A 10,000-nucleotide genomic window follows, 5' to 3' on the forward strand; every position below is an offset into this window, starting at 1 on the left:
GCGGACACACACACACACATACACGCACACGACGGGTTTCCTTCAGTTTCCGTCAACCAAATCCACTCACAAGGCCTTGGTTGGCCCGAGGCTATAGTACAAGACACTTATCCAACGTGCCACGCAGTGGGACTGAACCTGGAGCCATATGGTTGGGAAGCAAGCGTCTTATCGCACAGCTAGAGCGGCGCCTGGACAGGCATATACATGTATTTATATGTGTATATGTGTGTGTTTGTGTGTGCGCGTATGTGTGTGTGTGTGTGTGTGTGTGTGTGTATGTGTGTGTGTGTGTGTGTGTATGTGTGTATTTGGTTTTACTACGCATCCACGTCACTAACTAATAATGGACAAACGCCATTTTCTTCCTCCATTTATTTCTCCATGTATGTCTTAAAATTTAGTCTGTATAGACAAAATGACTGAGGTTGTCAATTGGTCACTTGATCTGTCGTCTGCTAAATTTGTTTCATAAAACAATTGTCTCCCCTTCACTTCTCTCTCTCTCTGTCTTGTCAGCCCTATTTTACGATATGCGAAAGTATATCGTACAATTTAAAAAAACATCAAGGGCGGATTATTTACCTTCCAGTCTAGTGGAAATTCAACAATACTGACAACGATATAAACTATATTCAGAAAACGTTATCTTGCTTTAGCTTTTATTCTCTCAGAACATCAAACATTTATAACTTAAACCGCTCGAGAATCGTGTTTTATTGCTACCAAAAAATTTTATGGATGGAAAACATAGTGAAAATTCTACTTTTGTATCTAAATTACAAAATTCAGAGTTTGAGATTGCCAAATAAACTTAACTTCCAATAAGCTCTTCTCAGATTCAAAATAAAAAAAAAAGAGAACCTCTTTATACTTCTAGTTTAATGAAAATTCAATTAAGATTGTGTATTATACAATTGTAACTTGCTGGTAATTCATTTGCAATTTATTTAAACATATTTAAGATATCATCATACAAACTATTCTCAGACAAGAAACATTGAAGTGCATAGATCTACTAAGAGAAAATCAGATCGAATAGGTTACCTTATAAATGTAGCAGAGAAAAATGAAAAGCATATAGATTTAATAAAATACATTTAATTTCACATTCTTAAGGAGAGGGATAGGCCTGATGACTGCTAACAATAACATGGATGTTACAACGAACATTTGTGTGTTTGAGTCTTAGCATAGCGTGTCCCATGACAACGATTTCAAAAACTTATCTTTATCTCTTTGTTTTCTAACAACGACAAAGGTTTATTCATTTCAGGCGATTGTAGATCGTACTTTATTGCTGATAAAAATTGATAATTGATCTGTTGTATCAATGTAAACATAGATAAAAACCCATTTTTGAATACACATCACTAAACTAATATTCATGTGAAGAATAGCATGAATATTAGGGCGAACGTTTGTGAATTTCAAGCTCAGCTCGGCACATTCATCAATGTAGAATCTGTTTGTTTGTTTACTTAATGGATCATCGATATGGCTAAATCCACTTTCGATCATATTGGAACATGGAAATGCAAGTAAAAACATGTCGGCGACTGCTCTAAGATTTCGATGTTTCATTGAAGCGTTTCTATTGCTTCAGAAAGAAAAAAATCGCTAAAGACTATATTTAAACAATGTCTTTGCCTCGAGAGCTACGTTAATTTCAATCAATTTCTTTCATGTCATTATCTATCAATTTTATATGTCACCGCCTAAGCTACAACAGTGCGAAGAAGTGCACAGTAATCAGCGGTGTATAGCAACATCCGATAACCAGGTCGATACAGTGATATAACTATAGACTATATCAAATACATTCATCTGCTTCATGCTCCAATTGTAAAAAGCTCAAGGAAATATTTTAAAATTACTGCGATGTCGAACAAATGAAATAAGCCAGTCTTTTTTCTTTTATCCTTTAATTGTTTCAGTCAATGGACAGAGGCCATGCTAGGGTACCACCTTATATATTTGTTATGTGCATGCGCACCAAGATATTCCCCTAAAGAATTATATATATATATATATATATATATATATATACCGGAGTAAAACTGTCCGATGAACGGGAACGTGAAACTCAGAGTAACAGTCTTTTGTTATATTTCTGCTGCTTTTAAATAAAGTATATATATATATATATATATATATATATATATATATATATATATATATATATATATATATATATATACAGTTTAATTGAAAGATAACTCCCTATGGTACCTCACTACGCTGCAAGACGAGATCTGGCCAGTTATCAGTGCTTGGGAGAATGGTGAAGATTTGATTTTCGTGCAAGATGGTGCTCCTCCACGTTTTGCTCTTGTTGTTGGTGAATGCTTGTATGCTCATTTACCCAGGAGATGGAGGGGTCACCGTGGACCACTTGAGTAGCCAGCCAGGAGTCCTGACTTAACACTTTGTAATTTCCTTCTTTGCAATTGGTTAAAAGAACAAGTCTACTGTATCAAGCCAATGACTTTGGAAGAACTTGAAGAGCGAATACGTAGAGGTATGCCTTCCATCCTACAAGAGTTCCTGATGAAACCAGTTGACACAATTCCTAGGTGACTCAAGAAGCTGGTGTCCACATCTGGAGCCCATATCGAATTTCAAATAAAACTTCATACTAAATGCTTTCCTCTCATATTCATTGTTTTGTAAAAAATTACAATTAATAAATAATTTATAAGTATTTTAAAATAGGAAGTTACTTTTCAATCACCCTGTATATATATATATATATATATATATATATATATATATATATATATATATATATATATATATATATATATATATATATATATATATATATATATATATATGTATATATATATATATATGTATATATATATATATATATATATATATATATATATATATATATATATATGTGTGTGTGTGTGTGTGTGTGTGTGTGTGTGTGTGTGTGTGTGTATACATACACATACACATATACGTTTTTATATTGCCAGTTTAGCCAATGAAAACGCACGCACTATATATGGCAGATCGTCAGGAAGGAGAGATACAAAAAGAAAGAAAGAAGCAAAGGACCACTGATGAGGTCACAGAAGTGTGACGAAAAACTCTGGTCGAAATACAATTAATATGAAATGAACACCAAATATACAGTGCGTGTGTTTTCATTGGCTAAACTGGCAATATGACCATCCCCAAATACAGCAATATATATATATATATATATATATATATATATATGCGTGTAGGGCTATTGAGCACGACACTTAGTCAAGGTGCTGCACAGTGGGACTGAACCTGAAACCTCATGGCTGCAAAACCAGTTTCTTAGCCACACAGCCATGACTCGATCTTGCACTATATAAATATATTTCCCTTGTACTTCATTACTAATACATTGTACTAATACATTCCCATGCACTTGAATAAGTCTAAAATATAAGTGAGCTAAATATACATACATAACACGTGATTATTATTAGCATTATTGTTGTTGCTGTTGTTATTATTATTATTATCATTATTATCATTATTATTATTATTATTATTAGTATTATTATTATTATCATTATTATCATTATTATTATTATTATTATTGTTATTATTATTTGATTACTACACAGCTGTAATTCATTAGCTCGTCATGAAATCGTCATCTGGAAGGAACTCCACAGAATTGAATCTAAAAAGTTCTGCTAACCTTTGTAAGTTAACTCCTCGAGCTAATCACTTTATTTCATTAATCAAAAAAAGCAGCAGGAAACGTCTTCCCTAGTATCATATAATAATGATTCAAAACGTAGAGTACGGAGTGGGTTTGCTTTTGTGCAGTTCATATCACTTCATACATACTTTCAAAAGCATCATAAAAATGTTCTGCTTTCAGATTTCTTTTACACTTTCACGTTTTTTCCCCCCAATAGAAACACAATACACACTGCTTTCATTAGGATCTGTATTCTTAACGAATTGGTTTCTGCTACGTTCGTGCATTCACCTTCCATTTTTGGTTTGGAAAATTTTATTCGACTCTCTGCCCAGCTAATTCTACCGTTGGGCAATCAATATCATCCAGGCTAGAAACCCCTGATTTATATGCATGCATATATGTAGCTCACACCCACACATCCACGTCCTCTCACACACACACACATGTATATATACATATATATGTCTGTATGTTTACCTGTAGGTATGTATGTACGTATGTGTGTGAGTATGTATGTATGTATGTATATAAATAAAGTAATGGTCACAAAAGAAGACAATGTTGGAAGGACAAGTTTTTACATATGTTGTATTAGTTTAAAGCTTAAAAAGAAGAGTAAACTCTTGATGTTTTGGACGCTAGTCCTTCATCAGAACAAAGAAGAGAATGTGGTTGGGGTGGGGAGGGAAATAGAAGGGTTTCAGGGCTAGGTATTAATGCAGTTCTATGGGAGGAAAGTTAAGGAGGGAAGAGAATGCAGGATGGTGTACACAGGTATAGGAGAGTAACCATGTATAGAAATAGGCATAGGAGGAGATATGTGTGAGCGTTGGTATGAGGGAAGGTATGTGTGATCACTTTGGAGAGTGTGTATGTGTGTGTAGGCGTGCAAGTGTGGAAATGTAATGGTGTGGGATCGAGGGCATGCGTAAAAAAAGGGTGGGTGCTTCGGTGTAATTGTATTATAGGTGAGAGCAGGGCTTGGAGGGTAGAAAGAGTGGCAGGCACTAGTGTGAAGCGAAAGGAGAAGTAAATGGAATGTGGTGTTTAAAAAGAGACTCTGAAAAAGTAAACAAAATGGTGTAAATAGTAAGAATAAATAGCAAAATTAATACTAGTGGGCACTCACTGAAAAACAAACGATGATGCATATATAATATATAATCTAGATACGCATATATATGTATATATATATATATATATATATATATAGACACCCACATATATATTTGTAACGAAATGTTAGCACCATGTATGTATGTATGTATGTATGTATGTATGTATGCATGCAGATGTGTGTATGCTATATATATATATATATATATATGTGTGTGTGTGTGTATGTGTGTGTGTGTGTGTGTGTGTATTTATGTGCATGTACGTATGTTTGTATATTTGCGTAGTATTGCATATTGAAGCTTGGCCAACAACCTGGGCTTGGCAAGATTATGCGATTGAATCCAGTAGAGAATTAAGACGTAATCTCTTACCTGCACTTCCAATGCATGGTAGGCAAGAATTAATCCAAGGAGAATCACCGTAGACACGCTTATTAGCGACTTCATTGATTTAGATACCGGTTCGTCCTAAAAGAATATAAAAAAATCAAGAAAAAATGTTAAGTAATGATTTATAAAAATGTTATTGAAAAGTAGAGGCTGAAACGAAAAGTCCCGTAATTCTTAAGGATAGGTAGATTAATACGAAATGCTTCGATTTCAAGTAATGTAATGAAAGAAAAAAAAATCAGATCAGACCACATATCGTGTGATGAACAGACGACAAAATAAAAATGGCGCAATGTTATCTCGAGTGTCCCTTAGGGTTGTCCTTTTTCCTTTTTTACAGTCGTGCAAGTGTTGTAATTTTCTTTATGTAACGAAACATTGCATTACGAACACAAACGCATGCATATATGTATATGTTCGTAGGCATACATGGCGTACATACATGCATGCATGTACACCATGCACACTCACACAAACACACATACGCACACATGCACACACAGGTACACATACACATATAATATATTCGTATACGCATATATACATATATATATATGTGTGTGTGTGTGTGTATATATATGCATTAATACGACTATATTAAATAACATACGACTCTTTGCTTAATGTAATTGTATATATATATATATATATATATATATATATATATATATATATATATATATATATATATATATATATATATATATATATATATATATATATATATATATATACGTCTGACAAACTCATTAAAAGTAAACATAGGTATTATGTGGTTAAAGTACAAATTTCATCGATAGTAAAGAATGAGATTGCGAGCCATCACGAGGTCACTGCTAGAAATAATAGTAAGCGAGGGTGCCTTAAATTGTTTTAGTCGGATGTTTCAACGAATGGATAAGTTGATAAAAAAAAAATTGAATTTGTTTCAGATCTTTTACTAAAGCCGTATGGGGCTTGAAATGAGACAAAAACTATCTCGTATGCAATTTACAATATACGTGAGTGACAAGAAACGTGTGTTTGTAAATTTTAAAAACCAAATATACTTGTGACGTTGTAATTTTTTTTAACATACCTCAACATGGCCACAGTTAAATGACCGAAACAAGTAAAAGAATAAAAGAATGATGCTTGAATAAATGAGTGTGATGACATTTTACTTACACAGGCAATATGATATAAGTTTTTGACACAGGCAATATGATATAAGTTTTTGACACACCGCAATGTCTGGAAGCAATCACTGCCGAGAGAAGTATTTGGAGTGATATAATTGTATCATCAATGACACACACACTTTATGAGCAAAAGATTATTAACCTAGTCTTCAGGTAGTATAAAAATTACATATGCCTGAATAGATTGTAAACGTTGCTTCGAAGTTAAAATATTACTAGAACATTCTATGTTAAATAAACCAGATACAGTTCCATGGAATCTAGGCTAAAAATTACTTTCTAATAAAAGTGTCACTTATTCAGCTGTGAATGCTTTATTTAATTTCGGGTGAAAGAAACTTCTCTAATGTGATATTCACAGAAGAACGACTCTCCGATAAGATATGCAGCTTCATGGTCAACTGATACATTATCTGAAGACAAATTCTAAACTTGATTACAAGTTTCCAGTTGTATTTATGAAACAACAGTCCATTTGGCTATATTATCAAATGTCTACTAGTTATGAAATAAAAGTTGATGCCTTTAAAAGTGATGAGAAAAAGTTGATCTTTCTTTTAGAAATCTAATCCATTAAGAACAAAAAAATTTATGCGAGGTGTTATTTACAAGTTAATCTCCAGAGAAATTGCAGTTTACTGTTACTTTGTAACTTTAGAACGTCTCTGATTGCGAAGAAATGATTATGATCAAAAGTGTTTCGGTCGGGAACATCAGCCGTGTGAATCTTCAAATGAGATAAAAAGCATACCACGCATAATTTTTTACAGCATAAATTAGGGCGACAAGAGGCAAGGGTATATGGCAATGAATATTCCCAAATAAACCATTTTATTTCGTATATCATTCTCATATTTTAAAAGCCAAATATACATAAAGAGGCTCGTAATTTTTCTTTTAGGGCCTAGGTTTTCTAGGAATGTATTATCTAACCTATCGTTTCAATTTATGATGAAAAAAATGATGTGGTCTGAGTGAGATTCGAGTGTTATTTCTAGCAGGTCGAAACACCACGTAACAACTTCTTTGTGGGCGGATCATTTCTTTTTTTATAGTACATGTTGTGTAATGTGTACAGACATTCCCCATTGTACAAGCAATGATGTCTTTCCGATATTTGACTGGTGCTAAAATTTCAATTGTAATCTTGAGAAGCTGACTTTTGTTACTAAGTAGATTTGACAAATTCGATATAATTTTATTTAATGTATGAAAATTCAGTGTGATATACAGTATATATATATATATATATATATATATATATATATATATATATATATATATATGTGTGTGTGTGTGTGTGTGTGTGTGTGTGTGTGTGTGTGTGTGTGTGTGTGTGTGTGTGTGTGTGTGTGTGTATGTATATGTGTATGTGTGTATGTATTTAGACATCACAGAATGTCTAAAAGTTGATAAATACCACCTCTTGATCCCCTCCATTTTCTTATTGCCTTATAAATTAAGGGTAAAACAACTTTTTACCCTCGCCCATTTATTACATTCAGTAGTGTAATTGCCATGCAATGAAAAAAACACTTGGTATTAATAATTGGGTATTCTACCAGCAGTATATTGGATAGATATTATCCCTTCGTTGGTTGGATTCACAACTTCTAACTCTCTTGGAATATATATATATATATATATATATATATATATATATATATGCGCTCTTACAGCACAATGCAGTCGATTGTGAGATAAGCAGATAGAGATATAGAGAGAGAGAGAAAGAGAGAGAGAGGGAGAGCGGGGGGAATTTACCCTAGTGCCACCCTGGTACTTTATTGGATTCCGGTGGGATAAATAAAGGCAAAGTTGACGTCTACGAGATTTGAACTCAGAACGTAAAGAACCAAAATGATTAAAGTAGTCGACATTTACCCAACGCACAAACGATTCTGCCAATCTACCAAAGTGAAACTTATAGTCCTTCCATTCCTATGTCGATAACCATTACTCCCTGCACATCATATTGATTGGAATAACTACAATACGTGCACACACACACACACACACACACATGCATATATGTACATAGCTTTTGCGCACGCAATTGGCCTAGTAGTCTGGCCGTTGTACTCAAGATCTCAATAGTGTGCTTTTAATCTCCAGACTAGCGGTGTGTTGCATTTTTGAGTAAAACATTATTTCACGTTGCTGCAGTCCACTCGGCACTTGGGAATGGCAAACTCTGCGACTCTGCCGTTACGTTCTGAGTTCAAATTCCGCCGAGGTCGACTTTGCCTTTCATCCTTTCGGGGTCGATTAAATAAGTACCAGTTACACACTGGGTCGATGTAATCGACTTAATTCCCTTTGTCTGTCCTTGTTTGTCCCCTCTATGTTTAGCCCCTTGTGAGCAATAAAGAAATAAGAAACGTTAGCACGCCGGGCGAAATGCTTAGCGATATTTCGTCTGTCTTTACGTTCTGAGTTGAAATTCCGCCGAGGCCGATTTGCCTTTCATCCTTTCGGGGTCGATAAATTAAGTACCAGTTGCGTACTGGGGTCGATCTAATCGACTGGCTGCCTTCGCCAAACTTCCGGGCCTTGTGGCTAGAGTAGAAAAGATTCTTTAACATCTTACGTTAAATTCATTTGAATAGAGATAAACCTATGTACTTTCCATTTTTTTCCGACCTTCATCCAGCTTTTCAGCATGTATAAACGCAGAACACTAAATAAATTTCTTCTCCTTTAGTTCGGCATATTTGCCGAAGGCGCATCCTCATTTTCATTCGGCACCTTTGCCGAAGAAGCACCTCCCTCCTCCGCACAGCACCTTGCCGAGGATCATGCTCTCTCCGAATACTTTAGGACCGTTGGTTTTCGCTTTTAGACGCAGCACGTCTTCCTCTTTCTAGTCTGCCTATTTCTATTTCCTAGCCGACAATTGGTCGACGGTACATCACTACTATTACTATTACTATTATTCTCTTACTAATGTAGCACAGCCGACTACTAACTGCAGCTTCTTTGACACTGTCTTTAACACGAATCGTGGCGGCTTGAATAAAATCGGTAAGAAACAATTTTTTTCTTCCTGGTCTTTCATAGTGGTGCATATATCTGTTACAGGAATATGAAGTGCTTCAACATAGGAACCCTCAATCGAAATTTCTCCCTAAAGCACAAGGCTTTGGTCTGAAGTTATGGCAGCATGAATAAGGCTGGGCCTTAAGCTACGTAATTGCGATGCAAACTTCAAACTTCTTAAAGCACAGACATACTAGTTGAAACTCACGTAAGCACTAAAAGATCACAATAACAAACTGATACCACCCACGTCCAAGACACACAAAGCAGTGCTCGGATGTGCAATAAGAGAACATAATAACAAGTCCACTTAAATAGCAATAATAATCATAATAATAATGATGATGATGAAACAGATTAAAAAAAAAAGAAGTTTATAAATGGAAACCAGAAGTTGTTTATTCCAAAACCGTTATTGTAATATAATTTCTATCTTAGAGATAGAAGAATGGTGACTAATTTCTTTTATATTCGAATGATAAATGATAGACTACCGGTTTCTAAAAATCACCTGCAGTTTTGATTAAACAAGCGTTTATATGTAGTCTTTCTCGTCTATATATATTATA

The 10,000-nt window shown here is 34.4% G+C and overlaps 1 protein-coding gene across 4 annotated transcripts in view; it reads right to left on the reverse strand.

Moving 5' to 3' along the window:
- The window catches only part of LOC106880106 (uncharacterized), a 513,189-nt gene that overhangs the window by 352,482 nt on the left and 150,707 nt on the right, over positions 1–10,000 (reverse strand). For all 4 annotated transcript variants that reach the window (XM_089361130.1, XM_089361133.1, XM_089361131.1 and 1 more), the window contains exon 2: positions 5,194–5,289. In XM_089361130.1, the coding sequence (XP_089217256.1) occupies positions 5,194–5,289 (96 nt within the window). The remainder of the gene's footprint in view (positions 1–5,193; positions 5,290–10,000) is intronic.

Source organism: Octopus bimaculoides, chromosome 12 (genome assembly GCF_046866305.1).
Source record: "Octopus bimaculoides isolate indiv1 chromosome 12, ASM4686630v1, whole genome shotgun sequence".
NCBI lineage: Eukaryota > Metazoa > Mollusca > Cephalopoda > Octopoda > Octopodidae > Octopus > Octopus bimaculoides.